The sequence below is a fragment of the Pleurodeles waltl genome, chromosome 3_1, assembly GCF_031143425.1.
Source record: "Pleurodeles waltl isolate 20211129_DDA chromosome 3_1, aPleWal1.hap1.20221129, whole genome shotgun sequence".
Classification (NCBI taxonomy): Eukaryota; Metazoa; Chordata; class Amphibia; order Caudata; family Salamandridae; genus Pleurodeles; species Pleurodeles waltl.
Window position 1 is genome coordinate 879,564,245 of NC_090440.1, and position 27,605 is coordinate 879,591,849.

Genomic DNA, 27,605 nt, shown 5'->3' on the forward strand with positions numbered 1-27,605 from the left:
CCTACATCTGGCCCCAAATCTCATTTTGATATAGTATATACAGAGCCAGCATCCTACAAGGGGTACAGGTAGTTTCAGAGGGGCACAGAACAGACAATTGCCACTGCAGAGGCAGCAAGTTGTCAACTGGGGCTGGGGGTGGCCTGTGTAGGAAATCCATCTTTTCTTCATGGTCACTCCTTTTGTTGAACCATATATTTTGTCTTGTGTTTAACCCTGCTAACCAATAGGAAAATGTATGTGCTTCCCCTCTAAACATGGTAGAATTGGTATATTAATAATTGGGATATTTAACTTATCTATAAGCCCCTAGTATACAGTACAAAATGTACCCAGGACCCGTAAGTTAAATGCCACTTGCAGATTGTAGCAACTGTTATGCCATCCACAACTCTGAGAGAGTAAAACATGGCTTCAGGTCTACCATTGTAGCCTAACTGCTGCAGTTTAAACACTGCAATTCAATCTCTTAAAATAAACCCTTTTGACAGGTCCAAAAAAACTCCTTTTTAAATATTAATGTCACTCCTATGTAGATCTTGTAGTACATAAGGCAGAGTGCTTGGTATTTAAAATTAGGACATAGAAATGTAATGTTAACATGCTCTTCTAGTGACTAGCACCCTAAAAGCTATTTTAGCTGTGACAGGCCAAGCTGTCCTGTGTAGAAAACCACATTTCAGATTAAATGCTATCACCCCCTACATCCCTCATCCTCAATCCAGTCATTAACTTATGAAGAATGTTACCCAATCTCAGGAAAGGAAACAAACAGGAACTACAAACTGCCCCCATCAACCCGCAGCTGAACGCTACAATAGAGTAGCATTTTCCCAGTACTTCCTGTTTTGTTTTTGATCCTACGGATGTGATTCAGGGAATGCAGAGGTCTTTGCCAGGCACTGACTTCCAACTATGTAGAGGGAAGTTGTTTCTCCTTGCCTGGCTTGGAGGGCACACCCCTACCAATGTGGAGCTTTGCTAAGGGGAAGGATGGAATGGATTTGCAAGCACCAACGTGTATCGGTGAGCGCATGAATCAAGGGCGGAATCGTACCCCGGAATGGCCTGACTTTATTGGGTATAGTAAGAGTATTATTGCTGCACAGACTTGCGCTTCTGTACAATTTGTTGATGTTACAAATGATTTTACCTTACCAATTTAGCATGGAAATGAAGTGTTTTCCATCTCATCGTGCATGCGCTTTAGAACTTTCATTGCACATGCACATTGGAACTCCTATAATCTTTCAGTTCCGCCCATGCGCACTGTGTTTTGGTGTTCTTTTGCTGGTTGTCAGATCTATGATATTCTTTTTAAACTTTCTGACTCTGCAGTTAAGTGCTCCTTTGGGGTGTATGCTGTCATGAGTCTATTTTCTTTATTATTGGTGTTTTAAGAACAATTATGGGGAAACACACTAATAATAAGAGACATTTGACCCCTTCTCCTCGATATTTTTCTAGCACATCAGTGTTTCCTTCTCCACCCAGAAAGAAGAGCATATCCTCCCCTGATGACAACAGGATAGGGAAACTCATTCTACAGACCAGAGTTTCTTTACAAAAGAAGAATCCTGGCTACAATGAGGGATATGAAATTATTTAGTCTGATTTTTCAGATTCAGAACTTTCTGATGGTTCCTCTCATCCACCACTGGATCACAAGTGGACACACATTCTAAAGATGTAATGATTGATTTGCTGTCACATATAAAGGACAATATGGATTTCCCTGCTGAAGAAGTGGCTGAATCCTCCAAAGATGCTGTCCTAAGACAACTCAAGAAGCCTGTTAGCTCTGGAGTTTCAATTCATCAATATTTGCTTGATGTTGTTCTCAATGAATAGAAAGATTCAGACAAAATCAATATTCCCAGATTCATGTCTAAGCTACATACTTTGGAAAGAATGGAGGAGAAATTGCTGGATTATATCCACGTTGATTCAGAGCTGGCCAGTTTAGTGGGCAGGGCATCAGTGGTGGAAGAGAACATCTTGAAGGATCTCACAGATAAGAAAATTGATGCAGCTCTGGAAAGAATTATGCAGGATCTCATTTGGATCTTCTCTCTGGGATAAATGTAACCTACAGAGTCCAGTCTTTGTTCATAGATTTTAAATAACGTTTCATATCTATGCAGGAAGGTTCCAAATGCCTGGAAATGCTAGAAAATCTGGAGAAATGGCTTGAGTTTCTATCATACATCATGTTTGACGCAGTTCGGGCTTCTGCATTAGTATGTGAGGCTTCAATAGCAGCACAAAGGACTTTCCTACTCAATGACTGAAGCACCGATTCGGAAAAAAGATCTTCTGCCTTAAGAATGTCCTTTCAAGGGTCCAGACTGTTTGGTACAGAACTTGAAGACAAATTGCATAAGATCTTTCAGGAGAAGAAGCATTCCTATTCCTTTTGTAAACAGCTTCAGCCTAGGAGTTCCTCTCAACTTAAAAGAAAATCACTCAGACACCTTTCCAGGAGACAGCAGAATGGGGAAGAGGAATCAATATTCTAAGGTTAATCCTTCTCCTTCAAGTTCCAAGGGAAACAGAAATAGGCTCTCTCTGTGTTTCGAACCAGCACTTCTGACTATTCCGGAAACCAGGAGGTTGATGGCTCCAAGTTCAAGGTTGGCGGCAGGATCCATTATATTCTCAACAAATTTCAAACAAAGACCTCCGACAAATGGGTCCTCAATACCGTCCAGAGGGGTTACAAGATCAAATTCTCCTCTCCTCCAGTCTTCTCAGGGACCACTCATACTCCTGCTCCAATATCTCAGGAGAGGATTAATGCACTAAAGGAGGGTATACTTTCATTGGTTCAGAAGAGAGCTATTGTTCCTGACCCGAAATAGGAGAATTGTAAAGGAACATACTCTAATGTGTTTCTGGTGGTAAATCAAAAAGGAGGTTTGAATTGTGATAGATCTGAAAGTGTTGAACAAATCTGTGGAAATTATCCCCTTCAGGATGGAAACCCTTCAAAGGATCATTCCCCAAATAGAGCCAACTCCTCCCTAGCCACATTGGACTTGATGGATGCCTATTTGCATGTTCTGATGTACAGGACACATCAGAAGTTCTTTAGGTTCTGTGTCTTGGGTCAACATTGGCAGTACAGAGTCCTTCCCTTTGGTCATCTCCAAGGGTGTTCTAGAATGTGGTGTCCCCTCTGGTTGCCCATCTTCATCTCAAGGGAATCTCAGTTTTTCCTTAGCTTGATGACTGGCTGGTTCAGGCTCCTTTGGCTATAATCTTAAACTGCTGCCCATAAATAACCATTGCTATGCTAAATCAGCATGGTTTTCTTGTGAATCTTTGAAGTGCCAGCTACACACTTCATCAGATCATTTGTTTATCAGAGCAAAGTTCAACACTCGCCTGGACAGAGTTTTTCTCCTCATGGAGGGAATTGTATGCCTTCAAACTCTTCTAAGTGCTCTACTTTTGAGCAACGAAGCCACCTTGTTCAAATGGTTAGAATTGCAGGGTCATATGGCAGCTTTGGTCTTCATTGCCTAGTAGACAAGACTACATTTGGGACGTCTGTTGTGTCATGTACACAAGCATGGAGACTGTCAGTCAGGAATTTGGATGCAGAGATTCAGGTCTCTACAAACATTAGGTGGGCTCTGCCATGGTGGATGAATATGAACAACCTCTGCAAAGGAATGATTATGCATCTAGAGCCTCCAATAATTCCAACTACTGATGCAAGCTCCTTGAGCTGGGCTGCTATGTTGGGGAGCTGTCAGTCCAATAAAGTGGTCCTGAAAGGAAGCTTGGAGATCCTCAGACTGCAGGGAGCTGACAGCAGTTTTTCTAGCTCTTGAACAGTTCAAGCTTCAGTTGAGCCACCAAAATGTGTTGGTAAGGCCCAACAACACGGTGATGGTGGTTTAAGTTAATCATCAAGGGAGTGCACATTCCCGATCTCTGAACGAGATGACCTGCAATCTACCTCCGTAGGCAGAGATACTTCTACTTGCTCTAGCAGCAATTCAAATCAATAAGCTGAAAAATACAAAGGCAGATCTCCTGAGCTGGATATTTCCTTCCTCTTAGAAACTGAGCTTGGCCAGGTTGACCTGGCGGGACATTTGAAGGAGGTTCAGGAATCCCTTTGTCGACCTATTTGCTTTCAGAATCAATACTCTTGCCCAAAAGGTTTGCTCCAGGTTTAGAGTACGAGAGGCTTGGGAAGTAGATACCCTGAATGTATTATGACGAAAGAAACTTCTATTTGCCAATTCTCCCTTCCTTCTGATTCAAAAGCTTCTATGCAAAGTCCACCAAGAAAAGGCTCAAGGGATAGCGGTTGTTCTATTCTGGTCCAGGAGGACATGGTTCCCTCTTCTAAAAAAGTTGGCATGCCAGCGTCCGTTGATCCTTCCTCTGTCTCCCTCTCCTCTAAGATGTTGCAGTGCTCGCCTTCCTCTTTATCTTACCCTGTCAGTTTGGAAGTTGAGAGGATGAGTATAGTGCAACAAGATTTATCGCCACATGTTATTGAAGTGGTTCAGAAATCTAAAAGATCTTCTACTCTTTTTGCTTCTTCTAAGCACTGGAAACATTTTGATTCTTGGTGCTCAGCATAAGGTCTCTCTTCTGTGGGTTGTTCTGTTTCTTCTGTCCTTCAACTTATCCTGGGTGGCTTTGGGAAAAAGCTATTCCTGTCTACTTTAAGGCATAAGTGGTATGCCATAAAGGCATTCCATGTCAAAAACAATGTGGTTAAAGAGGCAGTGCCTTTGGTGTCTAGAATACAGAGGTGTGTTGCGTTGGATGAAATTGCTTGGAATCTGGGTCTTAAAGCACACCTTTGAAAAATATTACAGATTAAATATTGGTGCAGGAGTATTGTAATCAGTGTTACCATGACTGTTTGTATTTTTGTGTTCTAGATCAGGATATTAGCAAATAAATCACTGTGGTGTTGCATTATATCTTGATTTTTCTGTGCTTTTGTTCTTATCAAAGGCGGTTCTCACAGCTTTGGTATACCTCATAAGTTAATGACAGGGTCGAGGAAGATGGACGTAGAGGTAGTGCCCTAATTGCTTACCGGTAATCTTCATTACTCCTAGTCTTACTCATCCTCGACCATCATTCATTACTGCCCACCCTCCCTGGTGGCTGGGTCTTTGATAAGAGGTATGGGATTACAGGAAGTGTTGGAAGAATGCTACTCTATTGTAGCGTCCAGCTGAGGATGGGTGGGGTCAGTTAGAATTTCCTGTTTTGTTTCCTGTGATTGGGAGATATTCTTCATATGCTAATGACTGGGTCGAGGGCAAGCTGGACTAAGAGTAATGAAGATAACAAGTCAGGGCAATAGTGTATTTTGGGAATGGGACTAGGAAGAAAAATAATTAAACAACAATTTTATTTGTTATTAAAAATCTAATTTATTGGTGAAGCCGAATGTTTAATAAATATTAAGAGATCATAACTTCTTGGAAGCCAATTTGCATTTGCTCTCAAGCTTTTCCCAGCCATGGATTAGCATCTGAATAGGTGTGAAAAAGGTGTGAAATGCTTCCCAGGAGCAACTAATAGTCAAACCTGAATAGACAGAAATGACTCTCTAAACCTCCTAATATTTACAGGATGGGGCCTGTGTGCATCCTTTTTTGCCATGACAGTGCTAAATCATGCTTGAGTGTCAAATTCTGCTTCATATGACGGCTTGGTTTACATATAAAAAGGGAGAGAAGAGGATGGCCAGACAATTCTTGCATATTCACTGTTTGGTTGCTGATGAACCCAGGTGTGTCCTATAAGGAGTCTGTCTCTGGGATTTACATATAACACACTGAGGTTTCATCTGGAAGAAAGGGAAACGGGATGCCAAAACAATGCCTGTGTATTTACTGTCTGGTTGCTGGAAAAGCCTACTTTTGTTCTACCAGACTTCTGTCACTGGGTTTATTCGGGCTACCTCAAACTGGAGTTTGATGTTTGATGTGGGAGGACACTGGGATTTCCACAGTAGAGTCCCCACACTCACCCCAAGCCCTAAAGGCCCAGGTTTAATGTGGCCAAAGCCTTTTGCCATCTTGAAAATGCTCAAAGTGGGTACGTTTGGTCCAGGGAATTTTTATTCCATTGGTTAGTGCATGCCCAGGAGTCATTCCCACCCACTAGCTTGTGCCAGACATGGATGTGGAATGTCTAGGCGCCTACTTCAGAACACTTCCAGTCCTGAAGACAAACAGAGGAGGACTGGACCTGCTGTCTGTGACCTGAAATGAGCCCTGAGAACTGGATCTGTTCCCTCTAGTACTCACGACGAAGAAGTGGACTCCATGGGTTTGTTGCCTGACCTCCTGTGTGGCTACAGGGAGACAACAAGCTGCAAGAGGCCTTCTGCTGGAAGTACCCAGGTGACCGGTGGCAACTAGACCTGGACTGGGCCCTACTGTTGGCCTCTGCCTGGCACCCCCGTGAGCCTTTAAGTGCGTCCTCTGAAATCCTACTTTTTTAATGTGTACTCCTGTGGTGGATTTGGAGTTAAAGGACTAATGTCTGAATATAAAATATTTAACGAGGGCAAATCTGGTTGGTGTAATCATGGTCAGTGTCAAATTGTACCTAGGTACCAGTGTATCATGACCATTGACTATTATTGTCACCTTATGCTTCTATGGGCTATTCCTACTTAAAAAAATATAATTCATATCTCAAGTTCTCCATATTTAATATTGGTAATGTTGGTGTTGTTTTGGTTATTAAATGTTACTTTATTTTTCTAATTTGGTTTGGGATTTTTATTTTTACATTTCGACATTACTGTTTTAGTACTGCATAAATACTATACACACAACCCTAAAGTAAGCCTGTCTGCTGTACGCCGTTATTCCCAGAGAGCTGAGCTCAGATTAATTTAGTATCTTTGAGGGTGCACCCTGAAAAGAGCTGTGATTATTCTTTGAGGTAGGTAGCCACACCCCAAATAATAATCCAATTTCTTAGTTATGTGTAATTGTAGGTAGCTATGTTTGTTTCAGGGCTAGGTAGAAGTATGCTCTCCACACTCAGATAAATGTGGCTTACAGATGCAAAGATAAGACTCTTAGCCTGAATTACACCCATTGAAACCCAGATGACCCATTTTCTAGAGAGGGTGATACTGAAGAGGTGGTGCAATATGACATAAGTTTCTCAGAAGAAGACTAGCGCTAAGCCCTACTGGGCATTGACTCTATGGAGAATCTCTCACTTGTACTTCCTCCACCATCCCAAACCTTGTTGAAGAGCCTCTCTTTGATTATTGCAAGCTTTTTCACCACGAGTATTGTGGGTGGTCTTCAATGGACCATGTGTCTCATTTCATCAAACACTGGCTGAAGAGACTCAGAAGGAAAGGTTCTACATGTACCTTAAAAGAGGAGAGTTCAATGCCTACTATCGGTGGCAAGATCTGCCTTACACTTCTGATGGGCCCAATGTAGTGTTATTCATCCTACGTATAAAATAAAACCAATGAAAGAGGTTGGACAGCACGGTCAGTTAGAAGCGAGCAGCATCTTTTGGACATCTCTGGCCCCTCTTATTAGGCCCTATGCATGTAGAATTTTGAGCCTCTTCTCCTGGCATCCTAGATGTCTGACTCCTGAAGGCTTGGACTCAAGAACTCACTTGCTTACTGTCCAATGCCAGGATCACAGAGGCGTGGATCTCAGTGACTTCAGATTGGCTAGTTATATCCTAGCAATGCTTTTCACTCATCAGTTTCTTCGTGGTACCTCCTTCTTCACTGTTTTGGCATCTGCAAAGCCCCTCATAACTGCAGGTGGATGAAGGGGATTTAACCATCACACCCTCCTCCCCCATGATACACACTCTTGGGCTGTCAATACTGTGGTGTTGCACGTGGCTCATTGACCCTCAGATGTCATCCTCCGGCTCATGCAACTGTTTTGTTGCCCTTGTCATGCTTATGTAATTTATTTCAGCAAAGAATTATTCAGATGTCTGAGCCCTCTCTGGGGAAATGTTGTATTTCAGAGTGGGTCATTTTTCCATGTCTGAGAGGATTAAGACTCTGTGATTCACTTAGCTTTTACTCATGCTTCCCCAACCACTGTATTGCTAAGTGTCTTAACAAACATGTAAGCAGAATGCTGGCAAGCAAACCATCTTCATCCCCTAAACCTTGACTTCTGTCAGAAAGCCTAATAGGGTAGTCTGTTTCCTAGCTCTGGCCTGTACGCTACATCCTGTGATGGAGAGGAAGTGCACTGGCATTTTCAAGTATGGTGCACACTCAGCAAGAGGTGCAACAGCTTCCGAGGGTCAAGTGCCTCGAAATCGGGCTGAGGCTATGATCATACATTTTGTAAAAAGCCATTAAAGCATGCAACCGGTTAGCAGATAGAAGGGCTTGTATCTCACTGTCTCATGAAATGAGGACAATTCTAACCACTGCAAAAAATGCCTATCATGTTGTTGAATAAAAGGAAACACACAGTATATTCAGGTCACCTGTCCTGGCTTTTTAGGTTAAGCCTAACATACTGCACAGCTGTCTGGTTGCAAAGGACCTATTGTGGGCTTGCCTAGAACTGATGGGTCTCACAGCACAGGTTGACTTTCTTGTCACACTCATTTGTTTGCTTCTTATTCAATGGCTTTCCTTGCCCCAGCTTGTCCATGTTGTTCTAGGCCCTCCCATGGAGCATCGCCTCTTTATCATCTCTCTGATTGGCTGGCTTCTGTCCTTGCTGTTCACTTTTAGCAAACTACTTTTTTTCTTTTTGCTTAAGGCGTCCATGAGAGAGCATGTGTTTTCTAGCTCTGTCCCACATTTACTTCTCCCCCACCAAATACCTGCCCACCTGCGCTCCGTGTTGCTGTCTTGCTCATATTGCAAGCTCTATCATGAGATTCTCCCCCACCAAACTCCTTGCCTGCCCCATACTTCCTGTTGATGTTTCGCTTTATGTTCTTCTCCCTCTGGCCTCCTTTGTCGCTGCTTTCCTCAGGCCCATCCATTTTCCATTGCTTTCCCCTCCCTCTCCTCCATTGCTCCACACGCTCATTCACCATCTTTTTGTTTAAACAAAATATATTTTCATTTGTTTTTTAGCAGGGAGAACCGGGCAGGAAATTGCACCTGCTAATGCTTATAATTTTTATTTACTTACCGATCCATTTTGGATGCCTGCATCATTTTGTAGGCGCACATGGGCACACAAAAGTCATCACGCCTGCATGCTTCTGGCCATTACGGCAGCTTCATCACGCCTTTTGGTTTTTATTTTTGTTGTTTTGGTCATGATGCATAGCATCTTCATTTTACAGCATCGACAAAGTCACTGGCAAAGTCAACAGGTCCCAAAGGTAAGGACTATTGCTTTTGCCAGTGCTTGTCTTTCAAATGGCTGCTTGATGGCCCGGCCTTACAAGTGGTAATCAGCCTGGTATGCTCATTGCATTGCCTTACATTGTACTGTTGGTTTTGTTTTTGAAAGGCGGTGCTTACCCGTTTGCCTGCCTGGCTTCTTCCAGCCCGATGGACTGGTTTACCCTGAGTGTCTTCTGGGTGTCATCTCTGTCCTCGCTCCTCCGAGGTGCATCTCGTCCTGCTCACCTCAGCTTCGTGTCTCTGGTGCTCTCTTCGTCCCTTGCGACAGCTTCTGTTATTCCTCTTCCCTGATGGTGACCCGCTTGTTAACATTTTGATCCTCACCGCTGACCATCTGCTTACGACCCTCGCTTCTCTCACTTGAGGCCACCGGGAGTCAGTATCCAAGGAGACAGGCGCCTTTGTAGTCTTGACATCACCGCTTGACATCACTGTCTATCCTTTGTGATGTTCTTTGCTTGATACTAGAAAGCGCTTTTAAAGGGGAACTGTATACAATATCTGTCTCCTAAAACTTATTGTTTTTTTTTTCTTTGTCAGCCAGAAACATTTAGGCACGTGCGGTTTAAAGAGCCCAACTCGAGCAAATGAAAGCGAGAGCTCGCCCACTGTCATAGCTGGCCTTTAAATCCCCTCTCTTGACCCGTTACAATCTTTTAGCAGCATGCTGAAATATGTCACGTTATGTGTACCAAATAAGAGTCTATCCAATTGGAAAGCATGATCTATCATATCAAAAGCAGCTCAGAAGAGTTCACTTACGAAAAGGACTAACGTGTAATCTACGTAAAGGTCACATTCCCTCATATCGATAGTGATTATTCTAATCTGATGTGGCCAATGATTACCCACTGCTGCCTATTGAAAGTGCTGCAAAAACTGTCCGATTCTGCCCTCCACTGGCTACTAAGTAAGAAGCATCCTCGGTATTTTCCACTGCATGGCGAGAGCAGTGCCACGGAATGTACGCCCACTTTTGTTCAGGCAAACACCGCATAGGAAGTGCTTTACCGTGTTTTACAGCCTCTGCTATGCTTGCCTTTTATAGAAAAAAATGCCACTCTATGACACGAGAACTACATATCTGTAGTCCCCACAATATTACATGTATTTTATGTTAGCTACATCTCGATCTTCATCTCGCTAAAGTTCTGTCTAGTGCATCACGGTGATGGGCCCCAGAGTACGCCTGTGAGTGCTGAACACATGCGAACCAAATCACCGTAAAGTGAAAGTACTTTTCGTTTATGACACTATTGGGGGATTTTTCCTTGATTCACTGGACCCAATAAATGAGTGTTGTGCAGTACAGCGGGCATGCGTTTCATACATGGTAGTGAATTGCACTGTAATTGCATTAATATAAAGTTTAACAGATGTTAAAGCAGACAGGCATGTTACTGAGAGAAGGTGGCATTCAGAAGATGAAAGGTAAGGAGGGGGTCCCTCTGAGGAACGGAACGAGAGGACTCAATCGAGTTACAAGTTAAGACCACTCTATCAAGCAGGATTTTGTTATATAGTGGAAGGACACTTTTTGTGTTAGCCTGCAATCTGAAGATGTAACGTTGTGCTGCATGTAAAGGGAACGTTACTTAAACATGCAAGTCCATGTATGCAAATCTGATCATACATTAAGAGCCCCAAACTCAGTGCTGTATTAAATCCTGTGGAGGCCCCTATGCAGTCGTAATTTTGCCCCCCCCCCCACCCTCGCAAGTTATCTCCTAATACGTTTTTAATTTTACCAACCAACAATTTTAATAAACTAATTTTATTACACAAAATTAAACATTACACATGCGTTGTTTGCACCCATTTATTTTTACAAACTGACAGCTGACAGAAGGGAGTTTTTAAGAGACAAACTGTTATGCGAATCTGATGTCTATGGCTTATGTACTTTAAGTCGTTAAAGGTACATTATATTAATACAGTATTTTCTCTAAAGAGCCTTTAATGTAATTTTTTCATTTCTTTGAGTTGATTCATTTTTTCTCTGTTTTGGAAACAATTTAAGAAAGGTTGATTATAATTTTCTTTTAGGATCAAATCAATATTATTTTGATTTGTTTTCGAGGGACCCCTAGAAGGAGTGGGGCGCATAGGCCGGTGCCTACTTTGCCTATTTGGTAATCTGGCACTGCCGAAACTGTTGTGTGCCAAGACTAGGACAGCCTTTTAAACACAGTCTGCAGTATCCCAACTTGCTACAGGGTCTGTATGCTGCATAAGGGGCGGTGGTCCAGAGTCCTTCATTTACAAAAGTCTCATTTAGTAATCGTCTCTCACTATCTGACATCACAGCACTAAAAGGTTGTTTTATTCACTTAAAATGGGCTTTTGGCACTTGAACACATCACTAACAAACAGACACATTATGCTGTATGTTACCTAATCCAATTTTAAATTGTTTCTATAGCAGAGGACCTGCAGATAAAAATGGTATCTTGGTCTAGCATCTCATATATGTTATATGTGCTTTTATATGTAGCCTGTGTGGTACCCCAGCCTGTTCGTGTGTACAAGATGGATGTGAGATTGTTTTTCCAGACAGTGGAAGTGTATTACTGTCATTCCTCTGCTGCAGGGAAAGAACCTACATAAAGAAGTGAGGACAAAGGAGGCAAGACTCCTTTAGAAATTCTAACATACCTCCTGCTGAGAGGAACTACTAATAGGTTTTCTAGTTTGTAGGAAAGTGGACTTTTTGTATGTTGACCCCTACACTTTTTGCCCTAATGCTGTTGGTTATGACTCTGAAAGTGCAATGGAGCCTGCTAACCTCGCCACAGTACCAGTGCTTTCTCCCTAAGTCTGATATGGTTAAATTGGTATCCCCAATTGGCAAAGATGCTAACCCCCTCAATAGTCCCTAGAATATGGTACCAGTGGTACCCAGGGCATGGCTGTTAAAGGGGTCACTAGGGTTTGAAACACTGATTGAGACACCCTGAGTATCTCATGTAAACAGATGTCAACAGGCTTGCCATTGCAAACTGCAGGATAAGTGTAAACTGCTCCAACCTGACACTGCCCATACCATTTGTGGTAAGGTCATAGCACTGCTTTTAATATATCCTAGTCAACCCTAAAGTAGACCTCATGAGCCCAGGAGGCAGGGTGCATTATATTAAAAGTGTGGACATATAAGTGCAAGTAGAAGTGTCCCTATAGAAGCCTTTTCAATTAAACACTACTGTAGGTGATCAGCAGTCTGTAGGCTAACATGGATTGGCACCTGGGCACCCCCAAAAATGCCAAATCCATTACGGCCCACCAAAGTATGTCATGTTTGGTATCAAACAACTTGTCTCATTAAACCTGACTCAAACCCAAAGTCAGATTTAATGTGGCATGTACCCAGGTAGCTCTACCTTAGAGGTTGCCCACGTGGTTGCCCCAGCACTTCCTGCGCTATGGCTGACAGCCTGCAGCTGCTGCCACCAAGACAGGATTCTGATCTCCGGCAAGGAGATGTGAACACTCCCAGGAGTCAGAAACAAAAGTCTGCCTGGGCGGAACGTGTCACCTCTCTTTCTTGCAGGAAGGCTAGTGAAGTGACACGTCAAGGCAGTGAGCTTCAAAGAGCACACTGCTACTGATATGCAAATAGGCTGCCCCCCAGAGGAGGACAAAGCCATCCTCTGACCCCAGGCATATTTGCACCCGGACAGGTGGGAAAACTAGGTAGGCAGGAGGTGTAGACCTCTGGAAGGCTAGCCACACCTCTAGGGTGGGCTACCTGGTTTCTACAGCCAAGGATGGATTTTGCCATCTTGAAAAATGGCAAAATAGAGAATTCTGAGTAGGAAAGATGACATATACCGTCAGTTGTGGTCACCTCATAGTCGGATTAGCCGCAAGAACTATTAGCCCATTGGTCACTGGTCCCCACACCCATAACGCCCCTAAATCTGGGATTTAAGGGGCACCCCTGGCACCAGAACCTCAGATCTGGTCTGAACTGTGACCAAGGACAAAGAAGAGACCCATGTCTGCATCTTCAGGACTACACACAAGAAAAGTGTGCAAACCTCTGCACCTGTGGCAACCACCTTGCACCTGCATGACTACTACTCATCCCGGACTAGTTCCAAAAGGAAGGAGAACCTCCCTGCAACCGAAAGACATCAACAGAACTCCCTTGGACTAGAGGTACCAGTTCCCTGCAGCCAGCAGGTAGGAACTGCACTCCCAGGACTAAGACGTTACTGGCCCTGGGGCCCGCTGAGGGATCACCCAAAAGTAAATGATTTATTGGCTTCTGGGAAACATAGTCCTGACCTTCAGTAAATTTCAGTCGACTAGTGTTTTTCTCAGTGCCTCCGTTGTTGAGTTTTTGCATTGTTTCTTCACCAGCACCGTCTCAGTGGTAAAGCCAGCACTCACAACTCCCATTCAGCACCAAGGATAGCCAAGCAGACTTCTGCACCCGAGACTCCTGAACTAGGTAGAGTTGTTCTGCCTGGTGAACTCGACCTGCAAATGACTGAGTGTCACAAGTGTGATTTTTCAGCACTGGCGGCTCCTGCGCTCAGCACCAAGGATAACCAGGACATCTTTGCACTCAAGCCCCAAGAGCCAGGTAAAATTGACCTGACAAGGGAAGTTTGGTTCTGGGACCCGCATCACCTTAACTTCAAGTGGGTTCCCCTGAACTCAGTCTGCAAGTGTCACTAGTGATTTTTCTCATTTACCTCAATGGTAAAGTTTAACAGCTTGTAAAGTACTGATTTATTTTTCACTCTGCAATCCATAACTCTGATTATATGTATTTGATTAATAATTTCATTTTGGTGTCTAAATTAAAATAAAAATCTGTTCTATTTTTGTAAATTGTAGTTGGACTTCTTTTGAGTCATGTCATTTACTTATCAACCATGTTGGTGCTCTGAAATGCTTAACACATGTTCCGCTAGTCAAGCCTAACTGCTCTTTGCCACACTACCAGGACTGAGCTAGAGATTTATTAGTGTGAATCAAAACGGCCCAATTTGGGGTATTGTGAGAGTACTGCATAGTGAGACTTACTTGGCATCACTACATAATACTCTACTTTCCTACGCAGTATCACTGTCATTTGGAAGAATGAAGAAGAGAGGGACCGCAGTTCCTGTTGTCAGAGTGTGGAGGGTCCTTAATAATGGGGTTATCCCTTTGTCTCTTTCTTGATCACTGTCCAAGTGGCTGTTGATAATCTGGTGCAGACTGCTTATACCTACTTGTGCTTCCAGTTAAAGGGCAAAATAGTGGGCTGGTGACAAAGAGCTATGGAACGTCTACAACTGACGTTATTTGGTTTATCCTCCATGTTGCTATTGGTGATGTTAGAGTGGGTAGGCTTTTGTGTTCAAAGGTCAGGTCATCTCTTCCCCTCACATGAATTTCTAGCTCAGGTGGTAAATTAGAAGTGATAGGCCATGAAAGAGGGTGGGAGGAAGATGGAGGAGAGAAGCGGAGGAAGGCAAAGGGAATGGAACAAGATATGTTAGGCAGCTCCTGAATAGAAATAACAGTCACTAGCAACCCGGAAGAAGAATTAAAAATTAAAAGCAGGTTTCCAGGAAAGCTCAGTGGTCCCTTCTAAAATTGTGTGCCCTTGGCCTGGGCTCTTCTTGCCCAGGGCCTGCTTGTGGGTTATGTGATAACAGGGTCCTCTCTCATTGAAGGCACAGCCTTGCAGGCCATTAGAATACTTGGGGCCATATTTATACTCTGTTTGCGCCGGATTTGCGTCGTTTTTTTTACGCAAATTCGACGCAAATCGAACTCCATATTTATACTTTGGCGTTAGACGCATCTAGCGCCAAAGTTCATGGAGTTTGCGTCATTTTTTAGCGTGGACACCTTCCTTGCGTTAATGATATGCAAGGTAGGCGTTCCCGTCTAAAAAATGACTCCGAGGCATGTGCGCCGTATTTATACTCCCGGGCAAAAATGACGCCCGGGAGTGGGCGGGTAAAAAAAAATGATGTCCAGCCGCTTTAGCGTCGTTTTTTAGCGCCTGGTTAGGGCAGGCGTTAAGGGACCTGTGGGCTCGGAAGGAGCCCAGAGGTGCCCTCCCATGCCCCCAGGGACACCCCCTGCCACCCTTGCCCACCCCAGGAGGACACCCAAGGATGGAGGGACCCACCCCTGGGACATTAAGGTAAGTGCTGGTAAGTATTTTTTTTATATTTTTTTTTGTGGCATAGGGGGGCCTGATTTGTGCCCCCCTACATGCCACTATGCCCAATGACCATGCCCAGGTGACATAAGTCCCCTGGGCATGGCCATTGGGCTAGGGGGTATGACTCCTGTCTTTGCTAAGACAGGAGTCATTTCAATGGGGGTTGGGAGTCTAAAAAAATGGCGCAAATCGGGTTGAGGCGAAAATTTTGCCTAAGCCTGACTTGCCCCATTTTTTGACGCCCAAGCTCCATTTTCCCCTACGCCGGCGCTGCCTGGTGTAAGTCATTTTTTTCACGCACACCAGGCAGCTCCGCCGGCTAACGCCGGCTAACGTCACTGAATAAATACGGCACCCGCATGGCGCTTCAGAATGGCGTTAACTTTTTTGACGCACAACTGCGTTGGCGCAGTTGTGCGTCGAAAAGTATAAATATGGCCCTTGGTATTCACAACTGAACTCAACTTAGAGACAGATACTGACATTGGACAACTCCCTAAGGCTGTTGTTGCTGAAAGGTTAAGAGAATGATTATCGAGTCAGTCACATATTTTCATAAGAATGATTGTCATGGTATTTCAGTAGCCAAGCCCACAAATGAGAGAAATGAGCAGCACAGCATTGCCTTACCATTCATGTTGAGAAGGATCACTTCGGTGACTGGTGAGAGACCTGCAGAATTGTATGCCTGGACTGAGACTCTCTCAAGCCCAATGGGCAGCAGGAAGTGACACACTTCTTCTGTGGTATTGCACACTACTGTTTCCCCTTCAGGTGTGTCACCTGCAGTATAGAAAACTAGGTATCCTAAAATGGTTCCTCTGGCATCTTCTTTCCTCATAGCCTGCAAAGTGCAAGAAAACAAAGCCTTCAGCTTTAGCTGGAAGCATTTTGGGCCTACAAAAAAGCTTTGGATATTTATCTTAAGCAATATGATCTTTTAGGAAGCTCTATAATTTCTTTAAAAAATCCAGGCACGCATTTGTGCAAAGCAATTACATTCAATTCGCAAAATGCACAAGTGCTTGTGTATTTGGGTTAAAATGCATTTCAAAAGAGAAGTTAATATATAACAATGAGTTCTCTATCAAGTATTCAATGCCAGTGTTATTTGTATATAACAATGGAAACATAGCTGATGGCGATTAGGGATCAACATTTTTCCTATTTTTGAATTTCAGGAAAAAAAACGTTTTTACTTTTGAGGAAATCCCTACAAGAAAATTTCATTGCAGACTGAACCTTCCACCCAGTAAAAAAAGTCATCTTTGAAATGCTAGAAATGAAAACACATACATTTAATTACTGTCAGGGCGCAAGTCGGTGGTACACACGGGTGGACGGCGTCCACCCACTATTTTCACAGGGTTGACGCTGTCCACCCTGCCAAGAACTTGGGCCCCACTATAAAATTCTGAACTTTTCCTGGTGTAATTTTGAGACACCGGGACACATTCAGCAGGGTCTGCACGTTGTGTGCTTTAGATCCAAGCAACGGCATACAGGCTGCAAGAGGAAACAACCTTTATAATGCGGCTGGAGCCAAGCAGGCTGTAAGCACGCAAGTGTTACAATGCTTGCCCTGAACCATGCGTGTGCCTGAACTACGCAAATGCGTGGTGAAGGAACCATGCATTTGCGTGGCTTAGGCGCACAGGAGGAACAGACGGAAGAGGAATGCGGTGACCAGGTAAGTGGGGCTTGGGCAGGTGGGGGCATTTTTAAGGATGAGTGGGGTAGGTTTTAGAGTTCAGAGTGGGGGTGGAGGGGTCGGGGTAATTTTTAGGACTGGCCGGGGTAGTTTTAAGGACAGGGCAGGGTAGGTTTTAGGGTTTAGGGTGGGGGTTTGGGTGGTTTTTAGGACAGGGTAAGGTAGTTTTTAGGACAGGGTTGGTTTTAGGGTTTAGGGTGGGTGGGGGTCGGGTTGTTTTAAGGACAGGGCAGAGTAGGTTTTAGGGTTTAGGGTGGGGTGGGGGGTCAGGTAGTTTTTAGGACAGGGTGGGCGAGTTTTTAGGACTGGGTAGGTTTTAGGACAGAGCAGGGTAGCTTTTAGGGTTTAGAGCAGTGGCAGGGTAGTTTTTAGGGCAGGGTAGGCTTTAGGGCAGGGGTGGGGGGAGTAGTTTTTAGGACCAGGTAGGATTTAAGGTTTAGGGCAGGGTCAGGGTTGTTTTTAGAACAGGAAGGTGTAGGTTTTAGGACAGGGCAGGGTAGCTTTTAGGGTTTAGGCGGGGTTGGGGTCGTTTTTAGGGCAGGGTAGGTTTTAGGATTCAGGGTGGAGGGTTGGGGTAGTTTTTAGGACAGGGTGGGTAGGTTTTAGGGCACGGCATGGTAGCTTTTATGGTTTAGGGTGGGGGCTTGGGGTACTTTTTAGGACAGGGCAGGGTAGGTTTTAGGGCGGGGGTTCAGGGTACTTTTAGTACAGGGTGGGGTAGTTTTTTAGGAAAGGGTAGGTTTTAGGGTTTAGGGAGTGGGTAAGGGGGTCAGGTGGTGTTGTATCACACAACCACACATGGCATTACCAAATATACTTTTACTAATTAAGCATGCTTGTACAATGACATTTCTTGGAAAGGCATGCGTGGTAAAGGGATGCATGGTTAAAATGTGGTAGTGGTTCCGACTGCATTGTTAAGCCATGCGTGGTTCTGCCAAGCGTGGTTCTGTCATACAACCAGCTGCAAGGGGGAACTTTAAAATTTCAGACTCCAGCTGGGCCCATAACAAAGGCATAATTTAAGGGGGCATCAGGCCTCCTTCAGTTAAAGTATCCTTGGCTGGAAGCTGTCTGGAGCATCACACCTAGATAATGCAGTGGAGTGGAAACAAAGGCATACAGCTTGTTGGCACTTCACACCTAAGAAGAGAAGCACACTTTTGACTTTGTTCATTCTTTGAATATAAGCGATATACATACACTGTAAGAATGTCTGATGTGTAGGTCCATCCCATTACTTATAGCAAATAATATAACTACTGATATTTCTTATTTCTGTTATAGCGCTACTAATCAAAATGCAGGGTATCAGAGCACTTTATAGCACACATACACACTACATTGACATTAAATCAAACACATGTGTACATCATTGTTCAGTATATGTTATATAAGGCAGTAAGGGTTACAAAGTGTAGGAGTCACATATCGTCCTTCATAGGTCACTGCGTTATATTAGGCGGATTTCCATTTATGAACTGCAAGTGACAAAAGTATCTCTGTGTTAAAAGCAGTAAACCCCTTACCTATCTACATTAAATAGAAATATTTAGTTTGCATGTTACATGATGTGCTTTTCAGGAGACACATTAACTCTCTATGCTACTTTGAGTCAATACTGGCGCTAGACGAACACAGATCTTTCCAGCAAATGCATTTACCACCAAAGTAATGTTACCATTATTATAATTCCCTCAGAGTTGCTGGGAAGCCAAAGGTCTTTGCAGCAGGTGCCTTAACCCTACAAGAAATGTTAAAATTCTGACTTTGCTACCAACTAAGCCCGTTTCTTTACTGCCCGTTCTCTTTGTTGCCAATTACTTTGTGGCAGGGTATTATAAAAATATATAAGTTGAGGTGCAGATTTTGTTTCAGGGTTGAACCACTTTTCTGGCACAACCCTGATGCAAAATCTATTTTGGAATTTACAGTGCCACACAAATGCCGGTGGCATTGATTGTTAAAAAAAATATATACTCCAGGCAGCGCATTGCCCTGCGTTGTGTTACCTCGTGTCAGGTAGGTGTTACATGCGCAGGCAGCTAAAGCAATTTCATCTACATGGAAATGTGGTGCATATGGAATATTATGCCTGATGGAGATCGTTTGCTCAGTCTTTGGGTAAAGGAAGCTATACGCCGACAAAAGACACCACTGTTTTATCTGTAACTTACCCTGTCTAAATCAGGAGTGTGTGCACGTATACTCGTAATTAAAGCTCCCAGTGTTTCGTTTCTACAGATTTTTACAGATAAATACAGACAGAAAACAATGTGTTTCATGCCTGTATTTACTTTTAAAAGCAGAACAAAATATTGAAAATTGTGCTTCTTGTGAGAGGCTCTCCATGCTGTCCTTCATGAATTCCAAGCAAAAGCTGACAAAATGGGGAGTTAAAAAAGAGGATGAAATTTTCTTAAATAACAGAAATATGTCGACATGTATTTGTAGTTCAACACAAAGATGTACCCCTGGGTGCAGTGTTTTATATATGGCTGCTTTGTTTGATAAAACGATGCAGGCATCCAAGCATGAATGCAGGTCTAGGAGTTAAACAAATGTGGAAATATTCCAATTTATGGCTCTATTTATTCCCAGAACACAAAATAAATATGGATAACCATCTATAAGGTGGTAAAAAATAGATATGGACAAATACAGATGGAAATGCTAAAAAAATAAATTCCATAAAACTGGAAGCCCTACTCGTAATGCACTCAAATGTACTCATAATAGACCTGCTAAACATATGTGTGAAGTCCTAACATCTGATGTCACTTTGTATGATGTCACGTCCTTAAAGTCATGGTTTGTGATGTCACCTCCTTTGATGTCACTTCCTGTAATGCCAAATGCGATGTTCTGCCGTGATGTTGCTTGCATACTGCCTAATTTGGTTAGTCCCACCACTTCATTTTTTTAGGACTTGTGCCCTGACATCATTTTTTTTTTTTTTATATGTAGTAAAATGTTTTTAATTATAAAATTAACAAAAATGCAAATACAATCTGGGTGAAATTTGGGATTTTCTTAATAAAGTGAAACATAATTTTATTTAAAAGTGATTTTTTTGTTTAAATTACACTTGATATTCGATTATCTCTGTCCTCAAAAATGTCCTTTAAAAAAAGCTGCCTCTTCTCAATCCGAAAACACTCACCCATAGTGAAAGTGGGTGTGCGCTATGCCTAATCTGCGTTAGCAAAAACGGCAAAACTCTCTCTCATGGAAAGTTTTCTAAGGGGCATATTTATACTCCGTTTGCGCCGAATTAGCGTCGTTTTTTTCGACGCAAATTCGGCGCAAAACTAACGCCATATTTATACTTTGGCGCTAGACGCGTCTAGCGCCAAAGTATGAGTAAAGAGCGTCATTTTTTAGCGTGAACGCCTTCCTTGCGTTAATGAGATGCAAGGTAGGCGTTCCCGTCCAAAAAAATGACTGCGACGCAAATGCGTCGTATTTATACTCCCGGGCAAAAATCACGCCCGGGAGTTGGCGGGGCAGAAAACCCTGCATTTGCGCCACTTTTTAACGCCTGGGTCAGGGCAGGCGTTAAGGGACCTGTGGGCTCAAAATGAGCCCACAGCTGCCCTCCCATGCCCCCAGGGACCCCCCCTGCCACCCTTGCCCACCCCAGGAGGACACCCAAGGATGGAGGGACCCACCCCAGGGACATTCAGGTAAGTTCAGGTAAGTATAAATATTTTTTTTTTTTATATTTTTTTGTGGCATAGGGGGGCCTGATTTGTGCCCCCCTACATGCCTCAATGCCCAATGACCATGCCCAGGGGACAGAAGTCCCCTGGGCATGGCCATTGGGCAAGGGGGCATGACTCCTGTCTTTACTAAGACAGGAGTCATGTAAATGGCGTCTGGGCGTCGTTAAAAATGGCGCAAATCGGGTGGAGGCGATTTTTTGCGTCAACCTGACTTGCACCATTTTTAAGACGCCCTAGCGCCATTTTTCCCTACGCCGGCGCTGCCTGGTGTACGTGGTTTTTTTCCACGCACACCAGGCAGCGCCGGTCTGCTTGCGCCGGCTAACGCCATTCAATAAATACGGCGCCCGCATGGTGCTTCAGAATGGCGTTAGCCGGCGCAAAATTTTTTGACGCTAAACTGCGTTAGCGCAGTTTAGCGTCAAAAAGTATAAATACGGGCCTAAGTTTTTTATTCATGTCCGGAGAGGACAAATCTGCCGAAGGTCTTGTGTGCTGCAAAACACAAATGTGTCTTCATCCTTTCTCGAAAATTCTGTCAACCCCAAAATCTGTTGCAACGTCGATGTGAGTCTTAAAATATCTATTTTAGCCTGGAATGACGCAACGTTACCAAGCATAACACAACGTGGCGCAGTATAACACAACACTCAACAGCATCCCACACCTTGAGTTGAAAAGGCGTTGCATAGTTGATTAGTGCATAGTCACGTAAAACAAAGGTCAATAAAGCGTCCTTGTTTATACTGTAGCATAACTTGACGTAGCCGAAAATAACATAGGTGACACAAAATGGTTAAGCATTTCAGTGTAGAGCACGCGCTAACCTCTGTACATCATTGGAGATTAGAATAATAAAATAAAAATCATGTAAGCTAACGAAGCCTGCGATCCCACGGCTGAATATACAATAATAAGATATCATGACAAAGTTTAACAATCATGTGACGACCAGATTACCTTCCACAAAAGCTGCACCTCCATGCTCCTCTCTGAGTCCAGGCGTTTCGATTTCCACCAGACATCTAATGTTCCCACCGGAGCTGAAACAAAGGAAACATTTCTCCCTGAATCTCATGTGAGAAATGGAGCAAGTTGAAGTGGCCAAGAAATAGCCCATTGCACTGGTGGAACATCCAAAAGCTGATGATTAAAGGGTGTGATCCAGAGATGGAGCTTAGCAGCTGTGGTGATTGAAATCGTCTGGTTCTCCACTCGGGCAGAGTGCACATAGCCTATTGTGTCGTGTACTCGGCCTGCTGGTTGTGTCCTAGAGACACATTAGCTGGAAAAAATAAGCAAACAATCGGCTAGGCCTCAGCCAGCATTTTCTTCAACAGTACTTGGTAAGGTGTCCATAGATGGTGGCTGTTCAGGGGTTGATGAGATACATGAGAGCGTAAGACTTCCACTACTCCCTCCTGATGGGGAGCCTGGAATGGCTTATTCTACTCCCTCCTGTGTTGGGGTGTGAGGCTGGTTTCATAAATCTTTGTCAGGGTGTCCTACAGCTACAGGAGTAGGCTTGAGGTACCAAGTCTGTGAGTTGATATGATTGGGGCCTGTGGACATGCCACATGGACAAATGATGCACTGGACCTTAGAACAGATGGATGTGCAGTGTGAGCTGCCTGTGGCAAGTGGACACAAGTGATGAGTTTAGGTCTGCAGGGCAGATGGTGTGATGTAGTCTTGGACATGGACAGAGAAAGGATCCTGAGAGATGGGGGCAGTGTGAGATAGCTTACAACACGTGTACGCCCAGTATGGGGAGATTGGAACATATTGTGATATGTGAAATGTGAAAAGCTCGGGGAACAGGGATTCACAATGTGAGGCTGTAAGGGCACCTGGACAGTGCTCAGAGCTTATGGCACACACATAACCAGTGCAAGAAGCTTGGAGCATATGGATACCCATTATGTGGAGGTCTGAGGAACCTGGGGCCCATAAGCAGAACATGCAAGGCTAGAGTTTGAGCTAGCGTGGGCAGCCTGGCGATGAACAGATACACTGGAGAGATGGCAAAGGTACAGAGAGGAGTTTTCACTTCCACTGAGAACCCCAGTCACCTGGGCATCCGATTTGCCACCTGTTTTGGGCACTACTAAAGCTGAACCACCTAGAAGCGATTCCGCCGACTGTGTGCTATATGAACAGTTTACCCTGTGACTAGATGTATCTATATTCTTTCAGTTTACAGCACGCCCCAGGAGGACTGGATCCACGCCAGGTGTTCGGCATAAACATTAACGAAGTAAATAATTTTCATTCATCTACGTTAGACACCAGTGTCAAGAAGTGTTTAAGACCATTTTAGAGGTATAGTAGTGTTTTGGAGAGCGCTATGATGTACCAGTGTCGTAACTTTACTGACTGTTGTAATAGTGACGTAATAAAGGTGGCGTAGCAAGGGTGCCTTGGGCCCCAGCGCACACAAAGAAAATGGCCCTCTGTCCTCCTAGTTATGCAGTAAAAGACCTGCTGCACTATTGATTAATATGCCTTGCTTTAGCACATTTACACCGGAGACTTGATGTGACTTTCTAACGTGAAGTATAATTCAGGCTTCACGAATTTCACGTACTAATTTTTCTTTGCTTAAGCCAGCAACCCAGGGCCGCCTTGCCTCCCATTTATACACATACATAAACATATAATAGTTAAACAACTCTGCAACAACCCTACTGTCCGCTCCCTACAGGCCCGCAGGCCTGCAGACTCGCACCTACTAGTAACGTGGCCTGAGCGTTGCTTCCCTTTGCCCCCGACCCCTCCCCACACACCGCGAGGGAAACACGGCCTTTCCACATCCGAAACTTGCCAACATTGCCTCAGGCCGTTATGTTTTGAAATACCGCTTTTTCAGAGTGTCGTTTTGGGGGATGAGGTTCTCTTCCTGCCTGGCGGAGGGAGAGAGGCCGCGTCTTTCAGTAGAACACTACAACCCAGACCCAAAGGGGCGGGAGGCTCAGGCCTAACAGCAGAATGTTCTCTCATGTGTCACTCCACCGTATAGTGCCCGTGCTGCAGTCGGAAAAGAGTGCAGCGTTTAGCAGGCAGGTATGTTTAGAAAGGAAGGTAAGAAAAAAAATTGCAGGTAGGTGTTGCTTTCACATTGATGCTAATTAAAAACGTCGCAGAAATTAAGAGGTTTTGAACGATGAAGTAATATGTTGAAAGAGTACAAATCCTTGTCTCAAATTCCAGTGAGTGAGCAAAGCGAAAGAAACCCTTTCTACGAGGTCCTAGTTGAGTTCAGCTCCTGAGAAAACTTAGAACACATTTGGTCAGATTGTGCATTTTAAAACATCACTTTTCCATAAACTTGAAAACAAACAATAGCGTCTAAAGGGCCAGTCATTAGGCGTGCAAGTATTTTCGTGGACAGCAAGCCAATGAAGCCTCGTGCTTCCCATAAATTGGCCCCATTATTTGGAAATGTGCTAAGGATTTTCTGCCAATAATTATCTTCATTCTCCCAAGGCCATCATTTGGTCATGGGTACCCCCTAATGCCAGGAATTGCAAACAACATTCCAGTGCAAACATTTTGCTTTTGATGCATGCCATCCATGTACCATGGGTGACTGTTACTGTAATTGTATTGATATAGCGCTTACTACTCTTGACAATGCATTGCAGTGCTTTAGGGCAGTAGCATGCTAATCCTGAACCCAAGGTTAGGGGTTAATCCAGTGGTTACTGCGATTAGTCATGTAAACTTCTGAAAAATTGCATTCATTTACTCCTGTTACTTTGTGATAAGTTATATTAATACCAGTTAGGTGTGATCTTTATGTGGTTTCAATTGAATGGTTGGTGAGGTAGGCTGGCAGACATTAGGTAATCTTAGGTTACAGGGATAGGGTTTTAAAGAGTAGAGAGAGTGATCTATGGAATGTGGTATCAGCCAGTTGCAGAGTGTCAAAAAGAGAGATTATCGCAGATAGGCATGAGACTGAGAGGAGGCTTCACTCAGAAACAAAAGGCACGAAGCAGATGGAAGTTTAAAAGAGGGTCACTCTGAAAAAAAAGAAGTGGACTCAAGCAGAAGTAAATCAAGATCAATTCTTCATGCTGGGTTTTAGGGGTACTGGCGGAGAAGTCTTTCTGACATAGCAAGCAATCGGAGGATGTAAGCTGTAGAAAAAAATATATACATAGTGCTCCATATCTGGGGAAGATAGCCAAAAAAACATCTGAAGTATTGTCAAAAAATAAAAAAATAATTTAATATATTTGGGCCTGCATTTTGTCATGGTTGCGCCCCCCCCATATGCCATGGTTTATCTTCTGGTATGTCAAACATTACATCCGATATTCTGGCACTGGCATTTTGCCACATATGGCACATATGGCACGAATTACATCCATAATGCCAGCACCATCATATTGCCATGGATGCCCCATGTGCCAAAAATAACATCTAGCATGCTAGTCCAGTATTTTAGAAACAGGTAATACCACCATGTGGGAACTCCTTACAGTTGTTTGTATATTTGCACATCAAACAACTTCCACACCAAAAGAGCCTGACAATGTGGTCCTAACCAAAACAAGTGCCAATATCTGTTTTTTTGATTCATTGGGTGTGGGCTGCTGGCGTGCATCAAATGGTGACACATTTTTCCGTTTCAGATAGGAGAACATGGGCAATTAGTTTGTTTGTCTAACGAAGGTGATCGAAGGCCAATTCTTTTTAGTGATCTTAGTCACTGTTTTACTGATGGTGCAAAATGTGGTCACACATGCAATACGATTAGTCTCCTTTCTTTTCCTAGGCGTTGAGGTATTCTCTGGGAGAATACTAAGCCTTTTTCATGGATCTCTTTACCAGTTTTCTAAGGTATCCTTTGGCCACTAGTTTAGCTGGCCAAAAGGCAAACCATATTTTAATGCCTTTGAATGATAGCTAGTGTAGTTGAAGTAGATACAGTAGGGCCTCCATTGATTAATGTAGTCACTCACTGACTTATAATGCACTGTATATGCAGCATCATTGACTGTTTAGTGATTTGGGGCCAGATGTAGGAACCGGTTTGCATGTCGCAAACTGCAAAAAACGCAGTTTGCGCCATGCAAAACGGCCATCGCGATGCTGATTCACATTTTGCGAGTCGGTACCGACTCGCAAAATGTGAATCCGACTCGCAAATAGGAAGGGGTGTTCCCTTCCTATTTGCGACTCGCACCGCGATGCAGAATTGCTTTGCGACCGCGAAAGCGGTCGCAAAGCAATTCGCAGTTAACACCCACTTGAAGTGGGTGGTAACTCATTCGCAAACGGGAAGGGGTCCCCATGGGACCCCTTCCCCTTTGTGAATGTCGCTAAAAATAATTTTTCAGAGCAGGCAGTGGTCCAATGGACCACTGCCTACTCTGAAAAAATGAACCCAAATGGTTTCATTATTTTTTTGTATTGCAACTCGTTTTACTTTAAGGAAAACGGGCTGCAATTAAAAAATTAATATTCACGAGGTGGGTCTTTGCGACCCCATAGCGAGTCGCAGAAGGTGTCTGAGACACCTTTCTGCATACAATTTTGCGAGTTGCAAATTGCGAGTCGGTCTGACTCGCAATTTGCAACTCGCAAAATTTTCTGTTGCTACATCTGGCCCTAAGTTCTGTTGCTTTGCTGTTTCTATGTACTGCACTCTTTTTTATCGCTCACTGTGTGGACACCACAAGCACTGAGCACGGTTTTCAAAGCAGTAAATATGTAACATCGCTTTCTTTTCCATTAATTGGAGACTTTTCTTTTCATTAATTGAATACTTAGCTATATTGTTTTCAGTAACTGGAAACATAATTGTACTGCTCCTACAATAATCTGGAATCATTGTTCTGCATACATATTAATTGCCCATGGTACCAGGTGGTTCACTGAATTTAGGCAGAACCTATTTCCTATTTTGTCACAGGAGCCCGTCATGCCAAGAATTACCTTTAGTATGCAAGCAGTAGCATTTTGCAATTGGTGCCTCTTAAAGCCAAGAGTTAGACACACTATGCCAAGACCAACAGCAGACTTGCAGGCATGACACACACATGCTTACTTACTTCCATTTCCTCACCCACACTCGCTCCAACTCACTCATAGTGACTCTTACTAATTATCACTCATTCTCACTCACTCTTACTCTCTTTTTCACTCCTCTCACTCACTTTCACCCATACCCCAAACTCCTCACTTGCACTCACTCTTATTAATTCTCACTCTTTATTCACATTCACTCCTACTGCACTCACTCTTAGTCTCACTGCCATACTCATTCATTCATTATCATTCACTCACACATGCACTCATTCCTACAGTCACTCATTTATACTTGGGGCCAGATGTACAAAGCGTTTTTGTGTTCGCAAATGGGTCGATTCACAGAATCGGCCCGTTTGCAAATGCAAAAACGCTTTTTTAACTGCACAAAGCCCTATTTGCGATTCAGTAACCTATTACTGAATTGTAAACTGGACTTGCAATTTTGTATTAGGAAGGGGAAATGTTTAGGGCGTTCCTTCCTAGTACCGAATTACAATAGTATGTGTGAATGTTTTGCAAGCAAAATGCAGTTGCGAAACATTCACATTTTACTGCCTACTTCAAGTAGCTGGTATCCCA

The 27,605-nt window shown here is 43.6% G+C and overlaps 1 protein-coding gene across 2 annotated transcripts in view; it reads right to left on the reverse strand.

Moving 5' to 3' along the window:
• CSF3R (colony stimulating factor 3 receptor) overlaps positions 1-27,605 on the reverse strand; it is a 170,184-nt gene that overhangs the window by 63,754 nt on the left and 78,825 nt on the right. For both annotated transcript variants that reach the window (XM_069223871.1, XM_069223869.1), the window contains exons 8-9: positions 21,945-22,027; positions 16,179-16,392 (exon numbers count right to left, since the gene is read on the reverse strand). In XM_069223871.1, the coding sequence (XP_069079972.1) occupies positions 16,179-16,392; positions 21,945-22,027 (297 nt within the window). The remainder of the gene's footprint in view (positions 1-16,178; positions 16,393-21,944; positions 22,028-27,605) is intronic.